At 42.1% G+C, this 22,148-nt stretch overlaps 1 protein-coding gene across 1 annotated transcript in view; it reads left to right on the forward strand.

Moving 5' to 3' along the window:
• The window catches only part of MARCHF1 (membrane associated ring-CH-type finger 1), a 593,424-nt gene that overhangs the window by 492,595 nt on the left and 78,681 nt on the right, over positions 1–22,148 (forward strand). Inside the window, exon 6 of the mRNA XM_032632580.1 lies at positions 12,412–12,491. Within this exon, the coding sequence (XP_032488471.1) occupies positions 12,412–12,491 (80 nt within the window). The remainder of the gene's footprint in view (positions 1–12,411; positions 12,492–22,148) is intronic.

Here is a 22,148-nt window from a genome sequence, read left to right on the forward strand (position 1 = left end):
ATTTTAAAGTCTATTTTGTCTGATATGAGAATTGCTACTCTAGCTTTCTTTTGGTTTCCATCTGCATGGAATATCTTTTTCCATCCGCTTTCAGTCTATATGTGTCTCTAGGTCTGAAGTGGGTCTCTTGTAGACAGCATATATATGTTTCCTGTTTTTGTATCCATTCAGCCAATCTGTGTCTTTTGGTGGGAGCATTTAGTCCATTTACATTTAAGGTAATTATCGATATGTACGTTCCTGTTCTCATTTTCTTAATTGTTTTGGGTTTGTTATTGTAGGTCTTTTCCTTCTTTTGTGTTTCTTCCCTAGAGAAGTTCCTTTAGTATTTGTTGTAAAGCTGGTTTGGTGGTGTTGAACTCTCTCAGCTTTTGCTTGTCTGTAAAGGTTTTAATTTCTCCATCAAATCTGAATGAGATCCTTGCTGGGTAGAGTAATCTTGGTTGCAGGTTTTTCTCCTTCATCACTTTAAATATGTCCTGCCAGTCCCTTCTGGCTTGCAGAGTTTTTGCTGAAAGATCAGCTGTTAACCTTATGGGGATCCCCTTGTGTGTTATTTGTTGTTTTTCCCTTGCTGCTTTTAATATGTTTTCTTTGTATTTACTTTTTGACAGTTTAATTAATATGTGTCTTGGCGTATTTCTCCTTGGATTTATCCTGTATGGGACTCTCTGTGCTTCCTGGACTTGATTGACTATTTCCTTTCCCATATTAGGGAAGTTTTCAACTATAATCTCTTGAAATATTTTCTCAGTCCCTTTCTTTTCCTCTTCTTCTTCTGGAACCCCTATAATTCGAATGTTGGTGCTTTCATGTTGTCCCAGAGGTCTCTGAGACTGTCCTCAGTTCTTTTCTTTCTTTTTTCTTTATTCTGCTCTGCGGTAGTTATTTCCACCATTTTATCTTCCAGGTCACTTATCCGTTCTTCTGCCTCAGTTATTCTGCTATTGATCCCATCTAGAGTATTTTTAAGTTCACTTATTGTGTTGTTCATCATTGTATGTTTCATCTTTAGTTCTTCTAGGTCCTTGTTAAATGTTTCATGCATTTTGTCTATTCTATTTCCAAGATTTGGATCATCTTTACTATCATTATTCTGAATTCTCTTTCAGGTAGACTGCCTATTTCCTCTTCATTTATTAGGTCTGGTGGGTTTTTATCTTGCTCCTTCATCTGTGGTGTGTTTTTCTGTCTTCTCATTTTGCTTATCTTACTGTGTTTGGGGTCTCCTTTTTGCAGGCTGCAGGTTCGTAGTTCCCATTGTTTTTGGTGTGTGTCCCCAGTGGCTAAGGTTGGTTCAGTGGGTTGTGTAGGCTTCCTGGTGGAGGGGACTAGTGCCTGTGTTCTGGTAGATGAGGCTGGATCTTGTCTTTCTGGTGGGCAGGTCCTTGTCTGGTGGTGTGTTTTGGGGTGTCTGTGGCCTTTTTATGATTTTAGGTAGCCTCTGAGCTAATGGGTGGGGTTGTGTTCCTGTCTTGCTAGTTGTTTGTCATAGGATGTCCAGCACTGTAGCTTGCTGCTCGTTGAGTGAAGCTGGGTGCTGGTGTTGAGATGGAGATCTCTGGGAGATTTTCGCTGTTTGATATTATGTGGAGCTGGGAGGTCTCTTGTGGACCAGTGTCCTGAAGTTGGCTCTCCCACCTCAGAGGCACAGCACTGACTCCTGGCTGCTGCACCAAGAGCCTTTCATCCACACAGCTCAGAATAAAAGTGAGAAAAAGAAGAAAGAGAGAGAGAGAGAGAGGGAGGGAGGGAGGGAGGGAAAGAAAGATTAAATAAAATAAAATTAAGTTATTAAGGGCTTCCCTGGTGGTGCAGCGGTTGGGAGTCCGTCTGCCGATGCAGGGGACACGGGTTCGTGCCCCGGTCCGGGAGGATCCCGCATGCCGTGGAGCGGCTGGGCCCGTGAGCCATGGCCGCTGAGCCTGCGCTTCCGGAGCCTGTGCTCCACAGCGGGAGAGGCCACAACAGTGAGAGGCCCACGTACCGCAAGAAACAAGAAAACAACAAAAACAAAAAAAAGTTATTAAAATAATTATTAAGAAAAAAAATTTTTATAAACACAAAAGAAAAAAACGGACGGATAGAACCCTAGGACAAATGGTGGAAGCAAAGCTATACAGACAAAATCTCACACAGTAGCATACACATACACACAAAAAGAGGAAAAGGGGAAAAAAATCATAAATCTTACTCTCAAAATCCACCTCCTCAATTTGGGATGATTCGTTGTCTATTCATGTATTCCACAGACGCAGGGTACATCAATTTGATGGTGGAGCTTTAATCTGCTGCTCCTGAGGCTGCTGGGAGAGATTTCCCTTTCTCTTCTTTGTTTGCACAGCTCTCGGGGCTCAGTTTTGGATTTGGCCCCGCCTCTGCATGTAGGTCGCCTGAGGGCATCTGTTCTTCGTTCAGACAGGACGGGGTTAAAGGAGCCACTGATTCGGGGGCTCTGGCTCACTCAGGCCTGGGGGGAGGGAGGGGCACGGGGGGGAGGGAGGGGCACGGAGTGCGGGGCGGGCCTGCGGCGGCAGAGGCGGCGTGACGTTGCGCCAGCGTAAGGTGCGCCGTGCGTTCTCCCGGGGAAGTTGTCCCTGGATCCCGGGACCCTGTCAGTGGCGGGCTGCACAGGCTCCCGGAAGGGGGTTGTGGAGAGTGACCTGTGCTCGCACACAGGCTTCTTGGTGGCGGCAGCAGCAGCCTTAGCGTCTCATGCCCGTCTCTGGGGTCCGCGCTTTTAGCCGCAGCTCGCGCCCGTCTCTGGAGCTCCTTTAAGCGGCGTTCTTAATCCCCTCTCCTCGTGCACCAGGAAACAAAGAGGTAAGAAAAAGTCTCTTGCCTCTTCGGCAGGTCCAGAGTTTTCCCTGGACTCCTCTCGGCTAGCCGTGGTGCACTAACCCCCTTGCAGGCTGTGTTCACGCCGCCAACCCCAGTCCTCTCCCTGCGCTGCGACCAAAGCCCTCTGACCACAGCCCGAGCCTCAGCTCCCAGCCCCGCCCGCCCCGGCGAGTGAGCAGACAAGCCTCTCGGGCTGGTGAGTGCCCGTCGGCACAGATCCTCTGTGTGGGAATCTCCCCGCTTTGCCCTCCGCACCCCTGTTGCTGTGCTCTCCTCCGCGGCTCTGAAGCTCCCCACCTCCAACACCCGCAGTCTCCGCCCGCGAAGGGGCTCCTAACATGTGGAAAGCTTTCCTCCTTCACAGCTCCCTCCCACTGGTGCAGGTCCCGTCCCTATTCTTTTGTCTCTGTTTTTTCTTTTTTTCTTTTGCTCTACCCAGGTACGTGGGGGAGTTTTGTCGTTTGGGAGGTCTGAGGTCTTCTGCCAGCGTTCAGTAGGTGTTCTGTAGGAGTTGTTCCATGTGTAGATGTGTTTCTGATGTATCTGTGGGGAGGAAGGTGATCTCCGCGTCTTACTCTTCCGCCATCTTCCCCTGTAATTCTGCCCATGCTATTTATTTAATAACCTAGCCTTTCCCCACCGAAAAGTTGAAATGCAACTTTATGCAACGGTATATGCAACGGTATAGAAAGATAGATACATAGATAAATAAATTTCTATTTTAATGATGTATCTTTGCCACCCACATATTCTTATTTCTGAAACTTCACAGTATGTTTGCTATTTGGTAAAAGTACTCTGATTTCACTTAGCTCTTATTAAAGAATTTTCCTAGATATTTCCCCATGTTACTTTTTTCAGCTGATATTTCAAATAATTTTTATCATATTTAAAAATAAAACAACCAGTTGGGATGGTATTGCTTAAACTCTTCCTTTCCTCCTTCCCCGCTGTATCCTGGATATAACAGATCCTAATTCTCCGTATTTATTGTTAGTTCTGGACCTTCCAATGCTCAGCTGCCAAAGTGAGCTTTCTGGTGCCCAAATTTAATCATTTCCATTTGCTGCTGATTATCTCAGTGACTTTCCATTTATTTGAGTATACAACCAACGCATTTTAATGTGGCATATAAAACCTCCATCTACTTCTTTCTCCTGACTTTGTATCATTTCCTATCTCCCTCACCACCTTCCCTCCAGCCATTACCAAACGCTCTGTGGTTCCCATAACAAGCCATGGTCTCCCCACTCTACTCTGACACACTCTTCTCCCCGTCTGGACAGTCCTCACCCACATGACCCACACCACACTTTTGAGGTGAGGTTTTCTCTTCTCTGGGACACTTCCTTTAAATCTCTGCTTCCCCCTCCATTAGGTGCCCTTCCTTCGTCAGAACTCCCACTACTATACTATCAGGATACCCTAGACTGTGTTAAAATTGCCTGTTCACTTACACCTCTTCTCCACTAAACAAGAAGCCCTGTCAGGATGCCATCCATTTCTTTATTCCCAGAACTCAGCATTGTGTTGATTACTTGATAGATCTTTATTCATGTTTGCTGAGCAAATGAATCAAAAGTGACACAAGATTAATTTCATATCCATCAGCTGGTTCAATAGATTCCAGTCAATTTAGGTGCTGTCTTTGTCAGGTGCAGGTAGTTTTTCTGGGAAGCACACAAGGCATGAAAAAAGTAAGACAGAGAAAGGGGAAATGCCAGTAAAGAGTGTGTTGATGACCTGTGAACAAATGGGCCTTGATCCAGCTCAGGACCTTTTGAGAAACTCTGGTAGCCACCTCTCAGAACTGCCCCTGGGAAGATGGAATAAGCCAGGGCACTTATCCACTGACTCCAACCCAAGAACTGTCCCCAGGGGTTTAACTTATCCCACATTTCCAGGCTGTGCCTGTGTGCAGCCCAGCATGTGCACGTGGTACCAGGAAAGACCCAGGCAGAGAAATCAAGTGGGGACCAGTCCACAGGCAAGTGAACTCAGGGTAGGGCGAAGGTCCAGGGAGGCACTGGCAGCATCTGCTCCAGCAGTAGCCCAGCTGCCCGCTCAGTATGTATAGACTAACACCGGATGTGAGCTATTTCAAGACTCTTGAGTGGCAGCAAGGAACAGTTTCAGTTCCCTTCAAAATCCTTCAGGGTTATAGATATAAATGTTCTTTGATTTAGTGTCATGGTGGACCAAAACTCTCTCCAAAGCTGCATGTTTTTTAATGTTCTTTGTTGTTATTAATTGATAAATCACCTTCCCATCGCAGAACATGAATTTGCCCAGACCTGTGAGGTTATAAAATTTATTTTATCATGATGATGTCTATTGCAGCACCTTTGCCTGTGCAACTTCGTGGAATTGGTTTTAACGCACCATTAAGTAGCCATGGATACCCATTATGATGCTCACCATATCGTGGTTCACATTCATAGTCACATCATCAGTGGTTGAAGGTCATTTTGGGGCTGCATTGCTTTTTTTTTTTAACATCTTTATTGGAGTGTAATTGCTTTACAACGGTGTGTTAGTTTCTGCTGTATAACAAAGTGAATCAGCTATACATATACATATGTTCCCATATCCCCTCCCTCTTGCATCTTCCTCCCTCCCACCCTCCCTATCCCGCCCCTCTAGGTGGTCACAAAGCACCGAGCTGATCTACCTGGGCTATGCGGCTGCTGCCCACTAGCTATCTATTTTACATTTAGTGCATTGCTTTTTTAAAAACAGAATGAGGAGCAAACTTCACACATGTGGCTTTTATTCAGTGCCTGCGGTATGCACAGCTTCCTATGAACCTCAATGGGTGTACGTGAAATAAACAGTACACAATCTAACAAAACTTACTGCTCACTGCGTCGAGTACAGAAATGCTTCTGTTTTTACAAAAACTGGCTGTGCTTTTGATGGGTAGATATGAAGTTGATCTACATTAGAAAACGTGAAATAAGTGAGTTTTAGTACAAATATTGAAGGAGATAATCGAACACGGACTGGTGTCCAAAGATGATGTTCAAAGACTTTAAAAATACACAATGTTCATGGGTTGACAGAAAAGACTCAGAAAGTTAAAAGTCAGAAGGGGGCAGATGTTACAAATAACAAATGCTGGAGATGGTGTGGAGAAAAGGGAACCCTCCTGCGCTGTTGGTAAGAATGTAAATTGGTGCAGCCACTAGGGAAAACAGTATGGAGGTTCCTCAGAATCTAAAAATAGAGTTACTGTATGATCCAGCAATCCCACTCCGGGGCATATATCCAGGCAAAATGCTAATTCAAAAAGATACATGCACCCCTATGTTCATAGCAGCACTATTCACAGTAGCCAAGACTTGGAAACAACCTAAATGTCCATCGACAGATGATTGGATCAAGAAGATGTGGTACATATATACAGTGGAATACTGCTCAGGCATAAAAAAGAATGAAATAATGCCATTTGCAGCAACATGGGTGGACCTAGAGATTATCATACTAAGTGAAGTCCAAAAGAGAAAGACAAATACCATATAATATCACATGTATGTGGAATCTCCAATATGACAGAAATGAACTTATCTATGAAACAGAAACAGACTCAGACATAGAGAACAGACCTGTGGTTGACAAGGGAGAGGGGGGTGAAGGAGGGAAGGATTCGGAGTTTGGGATTAGCAGATGCAAACTATTATAGGATGGATAAACAACAAGGTCCTACCATATAGCACAGGGAACTATATTCCATACCCTGCAATAAATCATAATGGAAAAGAACGTAAAAAGGAATATATATGTATATCTGAATCACTTTGATGTGCAGCAGAAATTGACACATTATAAGTCAACTATGCTTCAGTAAAATAAATTTTTAAAAAAGAAGTGCACAAATGTAGATCAGTTTGTTCGAACACATTGAGGATGCCATCCTTCCCTGTCAGGACACTGCTTCCTCTGCCTAGAATATTTTTAATCTCTTCTTTAATAACTCCTTCTTTCCCTTTAAGCTTAGCTAAAATGTTACCTCCTATATCAGTTTCCTGTGACCGCTATAACAAATTACCACAAACTTGTCTTAAAACAACACAAACGTATCATCTTATAGTTCTAGAGGTCAGAAGTCAAACATGGGTCTCACTGGGCTACAATCCAGATATCAGCAAGACTGCATTTTTTCTAGACCCTCTAGAGAGAGCTCATTTTGTAGCCTTTTCTAGCTTCTAGAGGCTGCCTGCATTCCTTCACTCAGAGCCCCCTCGCTTTATCTTCAAATGCAGAAATGTAGCATCTCCCCCTCTCTCCAACCTCTGCTCCCATCCTTATGTCTTCTCTCTCTGACCCTAACTCTGTTGCCTCACTCTTAGAAGCATCCTCCTGATTACACCTGGCCCACCTGGATAATGCAGGACCATCTCCCCATCTCAAGGCCCTTAACTTAATCACCTCTGCAAAGTCCCTTTTGTCATGTAAGGATACAGATTCACAAATTCCAGGGATTAAGAAGTTGACATCTTGGCTGGGGTGAAGGGGTGTATTATTCAGCCTTCCGTACCTCCTCTTGAAGTTTTCTTAACCTTTTGAGTTAGAATTAGTTTCTTTTCCTCTGGATTCCACAATCATCTGCATTTACCTTTATCTTTTTTTTTTTTTAACTTTTTGTAAATTGAAGTATATTTGATGTACAATATTGTGTAAGTTACAGGTGTACAACATAGTGATTCACAATTTTTAAAAGTTACACTCCATTTATAGTTATTATAAAATATTGGCTGTATTCCCTGCATTGTGGAATATATCCTTGTAGCATACTTACTTTATACATAGTAGTTTGTACCTATTAATCCCCTGCCCCTATCTTGTCCCTCGCCTGTTCCCTCTCCCCGCTGGTAACCACTGGTTTGTTTTCTATATCTGAGTCTGTTTCTTTTTTGTTATATTCACCATATAAAAAAATATGACAATAAAAAAATTTTGTGTTATTTTTCAGATTCTACATAGAAATGATATCATACAGTATTTATCTTTCTCTGACTTATTTCACATAGCGTAATACCCTCCAAGTCCATCCATGTTTCTGCAAATGGCAAATTTTCTTTTTTTATGACTGAGTAATGTTCCATTGAATATTATCTTCTTTATCCGTTCATCTGTTGATGGACACTTAGGTTGCTTCCATATCTTGGCAGTTGTAAATAATGCTGCTGTGAACACTGTATCTTTTCGAATTAGTGTTTTTGTTTTTTTCAGATGTATGCCCAAGAGTGAAATTGCTCTGTCATGTGTGGTAATTCTATTTTTAGTGTTTTGAGAAACCTCCATATAGTTTTCCACAATGGCTGCAATGTGTAGGAGTGTTCCCTTTTCTCCACATCCTCTCCAAAACTTGCCTTTTGTTTTCTTTTTGATGATAGTCGTCTCGCTATGTGTGAGGTGATATACCATTGCAGTTTTGATTTGCATTTTCCTGATGGTTAGTGATGTTGAGCATCTTTTCATGTGTCTCTTGGCCATCTGAATGTCCTCTTTAGAAAAATGTCTATTCAGGTCCTCTTTCCATTTTTATAATCAGGTTGTTTGTTTTTTGATGTTGAGTTGCATGAGCTGTTTATATGTTTCATATCAACCCCTTATCTGTCATATCATTTGCAAATATTTTCTCCAGTTCAGTAGGTTGTCTTTTTGTTTGCTTATGGTTTCCTTTGCTCTGCAAAAGCTTTTAAGTTTAATTAGGTCCCATTTGTTTATTTTTGCTTTTATTTCCTTTGCTTTAGGGGATACGTCAAAAAAAATACTGTTACAATTTATGTCAAAGAGTGTTATATGTTTTCCTCTAGGGGTCTTATGGTTTATGTCTTACGTTTGGGCCTTTAATCCATTTTGAGGGGTTTTTGGGGTTTTTTGAGGTTTGTTGTTTTTTTTTTGTATATGGTGTGAGGAAATGTTCTAATTTCATTCTTTATATGTATCTGTCCAGTTTTCCCAGTACCACTTATTGAAGAGACTGTCTTTTCTCCACTGTATATTCTTGACTCTTTTGTCATAGGTTAATTGATCATAAGTGCATGGGTTTATTTCTGGACTCTCTGTTCTATTCCATTGATCTATTTTTCTGTTTTTGTACCAGTACCATACTGTTTTGATTACTGTAGCTTTGTAGTATAGTCTGAAGTCAGGAAACCTAACTCCTCCAGCTCTGTTCTTCTTTCTGAAGATATTATTGGCTGTAGGGGATCTTTTGTGTTTCCGCACACATTTTAAAGTTATTTGTTCCTGTTCTATGAAAAATACCCTTGGTATTTTGATAGGGGTTTCACTGAATCTGTAGATTGCCTTGGGTAGTATGGTCATCTTAACAATATTAATTCTTCCAGTACATGAATGTGGTATATCTTTCATCTGTTTGTGTCGTCCTCAATTTCTTTCATTAGTGTCTTATAGTTTTCCAAGTAAAGGTCTTTTACATCCTTAGGTAGCTTTATTCCTAGGTAGTTTCATTCCAGTTTTTATTCTTTTCAAGGTGATGGTAAATGGGATTGTTTCCTTAATTTCTCCTTCTGATAGTTCATTATTAATACAGAAATGCAACAGATTTCTGGATATTAATTTTGTATCCTGAAACTTTACTGAATTCATTGATTAGCTCTATTAGTTTTCTGGTGTTGTCTTTAGGATCTTCTGTGTATGGTATCATGTCATCTGCAAACAGTGACAGTATTACTTCTTTCTTTTAAATTTGGATTCCTTTTATTATTTTTTTCTCTGATTGCAGAAGCTAGGACTTCCAAAGCTATGTTAAATAAACATAACAAGAGTGGACATCCTTGTCTTGTTACTGATCTTAGAGGAAATGCTTTCAGCTTTTCACCATTGAGTGTGATGTTAGCTATGGGTTTGTCATATATGGCCTTCATTATGTCGAGGTATATTCCCATTTATGCCCATTTTCTGGAGAGTTTTTGTCATAAATGGATGTTGAATTTTGTCAAAAGCTTTTCTGTATCTATTGATAATGATCATATGATTTTTATTCTTCAATTTGTTAATGTGGTGTATCACATTGATTGATTTGCAGATATTGAAAAATCCTTGCATCTGTGGGACAAATCCCACTTGATCATGGTGTATGATTCTTTTAATGTACTGTTGGATTCAGTTTGCTAGTATTGTTGCTGAGGATTTTTGCATCTGTGCTCATCAGTGATATTGGCCTGAATTTTCTTATTTGTGTGATATCTTTGTCTGGTTTAGGTATCGGGGTGAGGCTGAACTCATGGAAAGAGTGTGGAAGTGTTCCCTCCCCTGCAATTTCTTTGGAATAGTTGGAGAAGGATAGGTATTAACTCTTCTCTAAATGTTTGGTAGAATTCACTTGTGAAGCCATCTGATCTTCAATTTTTGTTTGTTGGGAGTTTTTTAACTATGGATTCAATTTCATTACTGGTAGTCGGTCTGTTCATATTATCTATTTCTTCCTGGTTCAGTCTTGGGAGATTGTACATTTCTAAGAATTTGCCCATTTCTTCTAGGTTGTCCATTTTCATGGCATATAGTTGTTCATAGTAGTCTCTTACGCTCTTCTGTATTTTTGTGGGGTTGGTTGCAATTTACCTTTTCCATTTCTCGTTTTATTGATTTGGGCCCTCTCTCTTTTTTTCTTGATGAGTCTGGCTAAAGGTTTATCAATTATGCTTGTCTTTCCAAAGAACCAGCTGTTAGTTTCATTGATCTTTTCTATTTTTTTCTCTCTCTTTTTTTTTTTTTTAGTCTCTAGTTTGTTTATTTCTGCTCTGATCTTTATTATATCGTTCCTTCTACTAACTTTGGCTTTTGTTTGTTCTTCTTTATCTAGTTCCTTTAGGTGTAAGGATAAGTTTTGGTGTTTTTGTTTTGTTTTGTTTGCGATATGTGGGCCTCTCACTGTTGTGGCCTCTCCCATTGTGGAGCACAGGCTCCGGACACGCAGGCTCAGCGGCTATGGCTCACGGGCCCAGCCGCTCCGCGGCACGTGGGATCTTCCCGGACCGGGGCACGAACCCGTGTCCCCTGCATCGGCAGGTGGACTCTCAACCACTGCACCACCAGGGAAGCCCAAGGATAAGTTGTTTACTTGAGATTTTTCTTGTTTCCCGAGGTAGGCTTGTATTGCTATAAACTTTCCTCTTAGAATTGCTTTTGCTGAGTCCCAGAGATTTTGAATGATTGTGTTTCCATATTTTTCTCCAGGTATTTTTTATTTCCTCTTTGATTTCTTCAGTGATACCTTGGTTGTTTAGTAGCATATTGTGTAGCCTCCACATATTTAGGTGTTTTTTAAAATTTTTTTTGCAGTTTTTTCTTGTAGTTGATTTCTATGTATATATCTTTAATATGGAGAGTTTTAGAACTACTTTGAAATTTGGGGTTAATCTTTCTACCTTTACTATTATTTTCTTTGTGGCAACTTCATCTGTGCAGTCAGAATGGCCTAAATCTGGACCTGGGACTCCCGCAGTTACCTCTATGTAAAGGAGAGGGGTGCCTTTCTAGGTGGGAATGAGAGCAGATAGAGCAGCAGGATTTCTAACCCAAAGCCCTGCTCTACCACCTTCTAGCACAGAGCAGCACCAATTCCTCAGTTTCCTCATCTGTAACATGGAAATAATTCTAGTGTGCGCCACATGTGTTTCTTGTGAGTATTGATGAATGAACATGTGAAAATTACTTAGGACAGTGACTGGCACATAATATTCCCTCAGAACTGTTAGTTACTAGTATTTCTGTTTTGTGAGATTATTGTAAGGATTAAAGGGAGAGTAGATAAACCACAGCCCCGTGCCCTATGCACAGTAAATTCTCAATACAGTCGAGCTTTTGATTTGTCATTATTGTCTGTACTAAATACAACAGTTAAATAAGTCAAAATAGTGAAGAAAATGTTGTGTTTCAAAGATAGGAGTTTCATGAAATGGACTCAGATTTGTGCCAACAATCTGCATAATTTCAGGCTCTCTTATCTTAGGTTAAAAGATACGAAGGTTCAATAATGTTGCAATGGGTAGATTTTATTAGTGTCGATGATGAAGTAATAATAATCACTGCAGGCTTTTAAATATTATGAAGTGTTTTTAAATATATCATCTCATGGGGCCTTAAAGTGACAATGTTAACCCCAGGCAGTATCTAGCAATCTAAGGGCTATTTGATTATTTAAGCTTCCCGGATTATTATCATCCTGGTCACATAATAGACATTGTGTCCTTTCTATCATAGGCTATTCAAGGGTTGCCGATTTGTTCCCAAGGCAAATTGAACCATTCCCCTCAAAAGTTTACAGTAAATAGAATAGAAACTTCTGGAATCATCTTCCTCTCTCACAAATGAAGAAACAGCAAAGTGGTACAGCATCTCAGCTGTTCCAAGTTCCTCAAATCAGTTTTACTTTTGCAAAACCGGCCCTCCGACTTCCTATATCCTGTGAGCTGCCTTACGAGCAACATGACCGGCAGCCACATTTGTTGTAATTTTTTAAATATGTGGAAAAAAAGCAAGATATCGACCATGTATTACCTTAACCAAGATGCCAAATTATCTAACTTGTTTCTCCAGGCGAGCAGCCCGACCACAGGGACAGCTCCCAGGAGCCAGTCAAGGTTGTCTGTCTGTCCATCCACTCAGGACATCTGCAGGTAAGTGCCCAGCAAATGATCCCATTTGGTGTGTTTTTAGACCGTTGCTTTGTACTCTTGCTGTGTTTGCTGAGACTGTGTGACTCTTGCCTCTGCCTTACATTGTCCGTGGATAATTTATACCAGCCTAATTTTTCTCCCTTAGTGCATTTCCCTCATTTGATCTTTATTTACCAACTTTGGGTCCGTGCTGTCATTTTCATCGCTCTCTCTCTCTGTTTTCCCATGGCTTTCCTCTCCATTCCCATTCTCCATCCTTCGCCTGCTGCTTTGTCTAGATCTGCCGTCTTACGTGACATGTCAGAAGCCTCATTTGAGCAAAGCACCCCTGTCGTGGTGCTGAGCCCTGCTAGGAAGGAGTCTGGTAAGAAATCAGTAAAACAGAGGCCTAGGAGGAAGAGGAGGGCTGCTCTGAGGTATGAGCGCACAGAAGAACAAGTGAAAGGGAGGAGCAAGGATTTTCACCTCCAAATCCCCAGCCACCGATGGAGTGAGACTCACACAGATTCTTCAGATTCGTCGTCCACCGATGAGAGTCACTGGATTCAGGCAAAACGAAGAGCCCAAGTGAGGTTCCGCCTGTCTCGGAGAAGGAGAAATAAGAAGCCAAGTGGAAGCTTGGATGAATCTTCCGCTCCTAATGAAATCCACCCAGTACATTTAGGATCCAGAGATAAAAAGCACCCGGAGCTGACCGAGTGTGAGAGCTACTCTTCAAATCTCCGCAGAGGAAAAGGCCCAACATACCAAGGATGCCGTGTTTCCCTGCCAAGACGGTCCTCTGACATTAAGAGACCGTCAAGGAAGGATGAGGAAAGCAGAGGCAGGTGCCACCACAGGGATCCTCGGCTCTTGCACAGTCCTGGGCAAAACGAAACAACCAAGAGAATGTTTTCAGAGACAGGTTCCAGCACTGAAATGCTGGCAGTCAAAGAAGGTGGCAAGCCTGTGGAGGATGCAGGATTCCTTCAGAAGCCTCCTGCCACCTACCATGATGGGTCTGATCATTTAAAAGCATGCAGGTCAGTCACTCCAGAGAAAGACTTGATTACATCCAACTATATCTCCTCCTGCTGTGAATTACGTGTGTGTGTGTGTCACCTACCCTCAAAACATAACCTTTATTCATACTGTTGTTTGTCCAATTGGGTACAGGGTGGTAAAACGAGCAAAGGGCTGGGAAGAACAATGCACAAGTATCCATGGGTTTGAATGCTGTTCCAGAATACAGTTAGATTTCCCCTCCCCCTTCTTTCAACTGAATAATGACTTATCCTGGTCAAAAAACTGACAAACCAATTGAGTCCTATCCCTACTCTCGGTAAGACAAGAATTGTGGAGGAAACATGAGTGAGAGCGTGAAACCTTAGACTCTTCAGTGCAAATCTGGTGAACTGTTAGCACTCTGACAGAGGATACTCAGGGCTTGGGGGGTTTAAGGTCAGATTTTTGTATCAGAAAAATTTCCTCTGCAGTTGGTGCTAATTTGTTCTCCAGTTATCTGACTCGGCAGGATAATTCGAGACTGAAAGGGCACAGAAACAAGTCACGGACATGTCTGCGGGGTTGCTGGGGCCTTCGGGGAAGGAGACCACATTAACTTTGGTGATAATTGTGTACTAAAAGTTTTCAATGTGTAGACAATCCATAGCTATGAGACTGCTTGTTTGCACTTTTTACCCGACTGGATACAATTTTCAAAATAACCTAAAATTTAAAAGAATGATGTAACTATCCAGGCTAGTATGCACAAATAAGACAATGTTAAACAAAACAAATATTTTGGATTTTCCTGTTATACCCAGTCATTTAAGTTGCTTGGATTCTGTTTGGGAGCAAGTGATGTTTTTGTTGCATAATGCTTGGTTTTGGGGGCTTATTTTTATGAAAGTTGAAGTTATTTTATAAAACGTGTATGTTTCGTGTGAATCACGTGACCCAGAGAACACCTCCTGTGTACATTCAGGGCAGGACGAGAAGGAGGATTAAGCTCTGGATGTAAATAATATTGTAATGGTTTGTTCCTCGGAAAGTTTTGTGAAATAGTCATTCATAAAATGTTCGTTCATTTACTCACTCAGGCGTTTATAATGCATCAGGCACTGAAACTATTACATGCATAAGATCTGTAGGGTCTCTGACATCTAGAGCTTACAATCTGATGGGAATAACAGACACGAAAGCTATTGCACAGTTAGTTACAATTGTGATAAGGAATGTAGGAGCTTATAATGTGGAAGGTTTACCTATGCTGGGAGATCAGAGAAGGACTCTCTTAAGGAAATGACAGGCTGACTGAGGCTCAAGCATGACAGGAACTGATCAAGGAAAGAGCAGGGAAGGCCATCCAGGCAGCATGCCAGCAGGGCTCCAGGGAACTGAGAGCTGAATGCTGCTGGGGGCGTGGGGGCGGGTAGTGGGGGGGAATGGGGGGTGGGGCGGGGGGGGGGGGAGGGAGGTGGTGGAGCTGAGGCTAGAGAGGTGGAGAGCGCCCTGTAAAACATGCTAAGTGGTTTAAAACAGAAGTGACACCATTTGACTTAGATACTAATACGAGTAAGTTTCTTGTAATCTTTTGACTATGATTTAAGTGTGACTTTGCTAAAATGTCTGGGGATGGACTAAAACACTATTTCTAGTCTAGATGAAGAACCCCCCCAGTCACAGACATCTGTGGTTATTCCCCAAATCTATTTCCAGAGTAATTTAATGAAAGAGAGTCAGAAAAGTTAGTTGTAGGCTTAACGGTAATTGGAGAAAAAAGTAATGATTGTAATTAAAGTCATAGTGGCTGGCTCTCTGAAGTTAAAAGCACTGCTCTGGAGGAACATTTTCAAAGACAGAATATTTAACATAGACTTCTATTAATGAAAGTGAGATCGATGGACCTATAGTTATTATTTCTTACTGTGGGTTATCGTCAAAATACACCCACTAAGCAAATCCTATGAGCCGTATATTATACCGGGAGCTGGGGATAAAGTGACAGAAGACTTGATTCTTCCCTTAAGTGGCCTGTTTTCTAGTGGAAGAAATCAAATGTATACCCGAAAAGATGAATGTTCAAGATAGCACAGGGTAAGTTTAAGAAGAGGAATACTACAGGAATTTGGAGAAAGAAAAATTGCTGAGAGCTGACATAATCCAGGAACCCCTTGAGAGGTGGGATTGGGGCTGAGAAAAGGAGAAGTTAGCCTGGCAGAGGTGCACGGCCTGCATCCAGGCCCTCAAGGCAGGGCCCAGGCAGGGGACTAGGGAATGCCACTGTGTACCCGGGAACTCTTTGTGAACTGTGTGACTGGGTTAGAAGGTTTGCATACATGGATAACTAGAATATTCTTTAAAAAGACATTGTGAAGGAAACATGCATATCCTCCCAAGGAGCTTAACTCTGTTCCGTGCACCCCTGTTTTCAAACTGCCTTGCTGAGCCTCTGGGTGCCAAAGAGGCTGCCGAGGACAGATCAAGGCAATTGTGTTCCCGTTAGCCCATCTTTAACCAGAGGGTTGGGGTTCTATATAACATTCCTTTAAGGAAAAAAAAGAAGATTCCACTGTAAAAAAAATAATGTAGAACAGCCTTTGCTAAATCAAATAGGCTTGATGAAGAACAACTCGTAAGAGTAGTCACAGTGATGCCAGTGATGTACTGGAAAGGGACCTAGATTGAGGAGGAGGAGTGGTGATGTGGTGGAAGCAGCCTACTTCGGGGTGAGTAGGATGAGGATGGTAAAGGGGAATGAAAGGGAGGAACAAATGGCATGCAGGCATTTGCATCCCTCCAGGTGAGTGGGATCCCCGCAGGTGAGCAGGGTTCCCCCCCCCGCCGTCCCCCAGGCCATCAGGAGCAATCTTAGTGCTTGCAGTCGGTGAGGGCAGAAGACAAAGAAGTCAAGAAAGACTCCAGACCTTGGAAGCTGGGAGGTAGTAAAAGCCGATGTTACTGACAGAGGCAGAGGAGGTCAGAGGCCAGTTGGTTAGGGAAAGACATGATGAGTTGAATTGCAGGCAGGCTATTTGTGGTGACGGTGCCGTCCCAGGGTCGGCTGTCGAGCAGATAACGTGAGTCACGTCACTGAAATGCAGGAGGGCAGTCACGGCTGGGTCTGTGTGAGTTTTCAGGCAGTAGTGGACTATATACACAGACCAACACTAAAGAGCTGCGTGTTTGCAATGGTCATTAGCGTCGTGTATGAGCACAGGGCAATCGCATCAAGATATTAAAAACGAAAACCTCAAGGTCACGGAGGACATACAGATTTGGGTATCATTCTCAGGGAGGTGACTGAGGTGCCTGGGAAGTGAATGAAGCCTCTATATGAGATCGTGTGTAGGAAAAAAGCCTCTGTATAGACCCAGCCCGAGCACCAGGGTCCCCTGCGTACGGAGGAAGATGAACTCGCACTCCTGCCGCTTGACATGGACAGGCAGGATGAGTCTCAGCTACAACCACAAAGCAGAAGCTCCTAAGCCCTTCTTCCTTTTTTCTTCCTGGCATTTAGTCCCACAGGGACGCTCTACCCACTCTTGACCCTCATCAAAGCCTCGCGCAGAGAAAGTTTCTCTACTACTTTCCTATAACTTAGAGGGAATTTAAATCATCATGCTATCACACCCACACTTGTGGAGTAGAAAAGGCTTTGCCTTTTTTTAATAGAAAATTTACATTAAAAAAAATCATGTTAGCTCATGCGTGAAACTTGTCAGTAGCCTCTTAGTTGCCGTCAGTGGCAAGCTCAAAATCTTTAATAGGATTTACAAGGCCCTGCATGATCTATCTGACCTGCCTACCCAGCTTCAACAGCATTATTGACAATGACCTACTCATGCCGGTCTCTCTTCAGGTCTCTGAAAGAGCCAGGCCTGTCCCTTTCAGGGCCTGGGATGCCTTCACATTACCTGCTCTGCCCTTCACCAGGCTAACTCCTGGTCATTCTTTCTTGATTTAAATGTCATTTCTTTAGGGAAACTTTTGTGATTCCCTAACCGACACTCAGGTCCCCTTCACTTCCATAGCATCATTTTTTTTTATTTTATTGGAATATAGTTGATTTACAATGTTGTGTTAGTTTCAGGTGGACAGCATTGTGATTCAGTTACCATAGCATAATTTTTAATTGCCAACATCTATGTATTTTTGTGTTTGACGGTATCAGGTTTGCTCCCTGCAGCATCCAAAGTGCCTGGAACAGTGCCTGGTAGATAGCACATACTCAACATACAGTTTTTGATTGAATAGATTTAGGGAAAATAAATTTTTTGAAGGGAGTCATTCTTCCTATGTGAAATCATAGGAGTAAGTGGTGGATTACGTCTCCTGCAGTGGAGTCCCATGTAAAGAATATTCTTCACGAGCAGCTGGTGGATATCAGTATCAGCTATGGGGCCTGTAAAAGGCAGACCACTGTCCCCACCCCCAGCGATTCTGATGCCCTTCCTCTGGGGTTGTGCCCATGACTTTGCATTTCTAAAACATTCCCAAGTGATACAGATGCAGTTGATCCAGGGACCACGTTTTGAGAACCACTGTTCGATGCTACAGATTCTCCCTGGGCTTTCTGTGGGAAAGGCTGAGTTTGGGAAGCATAATTAGAGTTTTCTGTCATCCTCTGCCGAGTGCTGACATAAAAAGCACCAAATCAGATCACTTTCCTGTATTTCATGCTGTCATACCAGCGTGGGACAGGTCATCAAGCTAAAACCATAGACTGACAAAGTCCCAACTTTACCAGGAACTCAGCTGTCATGGTTTGACTATTGTTTCCCTTCAGACACACTTCCTCATCTCATCTACACCCGCTTCTGTCAGTGAGTTCACAGATCCCCTGAATTCCAGTTTTAACAGTGTTTTCTTCTCATTGGGTATATCTGGTCCCAACCAAGTTCTGCCACTTCCTCCAGATACTGCTTTGATCTGGGTCTTCTTACCCGTTACCACCATCCCTTTGTGACTCTACTCTACACATCTGTTCTCTCTCCACATCCACTGTTTACCCTCCGTTTTGGTCAGGACTTGTCTCTCAGGTTAAGATGGGCTGAAACCAGTTCAAATGAGCTTGATGTCTTAGCCACAGAAATAGAAAATCCGGGTACACAGATGCCCTCGGGGCCTCCAGAGAGTCAAGCAATGTGGTTCCCTCACTCTCTCTCCTTCTCTGTGTGGTTCTTATTTTCTCTGACTGCAGACAAGCTTCCTCTGTACAGCAGAAGAAAGAAACATTGTGGTCAGAGACAGTGGCAGGCTTACATTTTACCAGCAGTGGCTTAACAGAAAAGGGAAATGTTCTCTTCAAGCAGTTACATGAAATCCCAGAGAAGGAATAGAATTCGCCTGCCTTAGGTCACATCCATGGGCTAATCGCTGTCACCAGGGCATGGGTTGTTATGCTTGGACCCAGTCCTTGGGTGGGAAGGTTGGATTTAAAATATGGCGATGGGCAACCCCTTCAGAACCTTACGAATTGGGGAAAGAACACGTGAACACCAAAAAGAACAGCACTATACCAGAAGAAGTGGGAAAAGAATTATGAGCAGGAAAAAAACAAAAAAAATGCAGTACAAGGTCCTACTGTACAGCACAGTGAACTATATTCAATGCTCTGGGATAAACCATAATGGAAAAGAATATAAAAAAGAATATATATGTATATGTATGACTGAATTACTTTGCTGTACAGCAGAAATTAACACAACGTTGTAAATCAACTATACTTCAGTTAAAAAAAAAAACAAAACGGTAGTAGTGTTCAACCACCATCAAATGCAGTTCTTTCCTTCCTAAATGTCTTTCTCTTCCTCTCCAAACGCCCAGATTTAGATATGCTTTCTCATGTTTATCCTCGTCCATGAAGCCTTTCCAAAGTATTCTGGTCCATGGTGACATTTTCCTTCTTACAATTCCCATAACCTTTATTCTCAACATCACGTCTTTAGTATTCAGTCATTTTTTTTAGTGTTTTCAAGTGTGTTCGTTCCCTTTTCTCTACACAACAAGCTCCTTGAAGGTAGGACTCATGTCTCACACCTATTCTGTGCCCTACGCAGTACTCAGAATAACTTGGGAATTTAGCAATGGCTCACACGGAACTTTTGGAATGGCTTTGTAATCAGTGAAACCTAAGAGAGGAGACTTGCAAAAAACATGGGTACTATAATGGGAATTGGGTGACAGAGGGAATATTGAATTCTTTCAATGGTTTCATTAAAACAGGAAGAACCCAAAAGTAAATAATAATTCCTGGTAATATTTTAGATCTATCTTGGGTTGGATGGTGAACTTGAAGGTATACTTTATGTTATTTTTCTCTAGCCTTCACCTTCATTAAGAAAAAATTTTGAGGCAAATTGGATGAGAAAATGATAAAAATAGTCTATATGTTGACTTGTTTAATTGTTGCAATAATTTTGATCTGGGTATGGGAAAGTAGAGACAAAATTTCTAAAACTCCCAAGTGTTCGTAGCAGAAGACTGCCTTTCAAAAGCAACAGAACCATGCGTTTTGACAAAGCACTGGGGTTTAGAAAATTGATTTAGATTATTTTTGAATCATAGGCCTGAGCTCCTAAGAAAATTGTGCTTTAAATGGACCTTTTCCTTATCCCTGTCATCATATCTGTGTGCCCACTTGTTCATTCACACATTGAGCACCTATTTCTTGGGAATTTACTCTGTATCACAGCTAGGTGCTAGAAGCTGGAAATACAGTGGAAAATGCAGTAATGGTCTCATCCCTAATGAACTTATATTCCAGGTGGTAAAACAAATAGTCAAACAGGCAAATGTAAAAAAAAAAAAAAAAACGTGAATAAACAAAGCTAAAGGAACATACTGATCTAGTAGAACAAAGCAGGTTTCCCTGTGAAACTAATAATTAAGGAACAATTCAAAGGAGAAGCAAAGAGAAGAGATACAAGTGAGCACGCAGAGATGAGTGATTCGGAAGAAAAGGATTTCCCTGTAGCCCCTCAGGGAAGCAGGAGGAGCGGGTGGGAGCCAACCACGGGGTCTTTATCAGCCACAGTTAGGAGTTTGGACAGTGTTCCAATGACAAGGGGAAGTTTCCGTAGACTTTTAAGTAAAAGAACAACACTGTCACTTTTGTGTTTTGGAAGAACACTCAAGCTACTTTTGGAAAACAGGTAGGAAGGGCAAGACGGAAGCTGAATGAACCCAGTTAGAAAGCCAGCGCGGTGTCTCAGGAAAGAGGTGATGGTGGCCATGAGAATAAAAAGAAGTAGATGGATTTTTTAAAGTATTTTGAAAGTAAATCAAACAGGACTTGATGATTAAGTACCTATAGATCTGATCTCAAGTTTCTGATTTAGAAAACTGGGTAGATGCTAGTACCATTTACTGTGGAGAGAACACACTGAGAAGCAGAAAAGGAGAGGAGTTCAGTTTCAGACATGATAGTTTGAGGCACAAAACAAACAAACATCCAAAGAGAGATATCAAAGAGACATATATAGGTCTAGAGGTCAGAAGTGGCGTTGCAACTTTAGATGAAGACTAGGGAGTCTTGAGCCGATAGGTGGTGATTGGCGAGATCTCCCAGAGAAAACCGCAAACTGCGAGGATGAGGGCACGGGGAGCCCCATGGAACAGCAACATTTAATGGCCCTGGGAAAGGAAAAGGAGCAGGTGGAAACCCTGGACTGTGTGAAGGAAAGAGAGAGTAGACCAGGTGGAGGGAGAGAGGAGTTGGGGGGCCTGTTTGTGCTTTTTATTTAGAGAACCCTTGGGCTCAAAGAAGTTGAAGATGCAGGGAACTGGGGGGATTGCTTATTTATTGAGGTCCCACAGGGAAGGTAGAAAAGGATGGGACCCAGAGCCCAAAATAGAAGGATCACTGTGGTGAGGAAAATACGTGTGTCTTTCTTTCCAATGGAAGAAAACCAGGAAACGGTAGATGTGAACAAATGCAGATCTACAGATTATAAAATTTTCTTTTTATGACCTTGTAGAATGAGGGAGTTTTGCAGGGTCAAACATATAGGGAAATTTGAATTTCAGATAAACAACAAATAGTTTGTCACTGGGGCACACTCATACGGTAAAAAGTATTCGTTGTTTATCTGAAATTCACATTTTACTGGGCATCCTGTATATTTATTCTAAGTCTGGCAGTGCTAAGAATAACGAGAGAGAAAAGCACATTGAAAGTGCTGCCGAGTCTCGTAACTGAGTTTATGGGGCCACAGCTGCAGGAAGTGCAATTTCCCTCTGCAGCTCGTCGTTTAAATGCAGATATGACCAAAGGAGGGCAATTGAACAGGGACCTAAAGGAGTGACATCATGAAATAGCCAGGTTTCACACTTAGCACAGTGTCATGTATTTATCCCTATGTGTCCCCAGGGACACACTTCACATTTACATTTTGAATTTACATTTTGAAATATAAAAACTAAGACAAATATGCTTTACAAATTAAGATTTTTAAAGCAAAATAACATTTCACTGAGTAGTTTTTCTCTCTAAATATGTATTTAGAGGAAAAAGCATACTTCTCTTTACCTTCCCCTTTTAGGCAATTATGACGGTCATTGGGAAGACTGGGTTCATAGATTCATGGACCATCCAGGTCACTTTCCAGTTTGCTCTTTGAGGATCCTTGAATATCAGCACTCTTATTATCTATTGTCACCGAACCAAACTTG

Source organism: Phocoena sinus, chromosome 5, assembly GCF_008692025.1.
Source record: "Phocoena sinus isolate mPhoSin1 chromosome 5, mPhoSin1.pri, whole genome shotgun sequence".
Classification (NCBI taxonomy): domain Eukaryota; kingdom Metazoa; phylum Chordata; class Mammalia; order Artiodactyla; family Phocoenidae; genus Phocoena; species Phocoena sinus.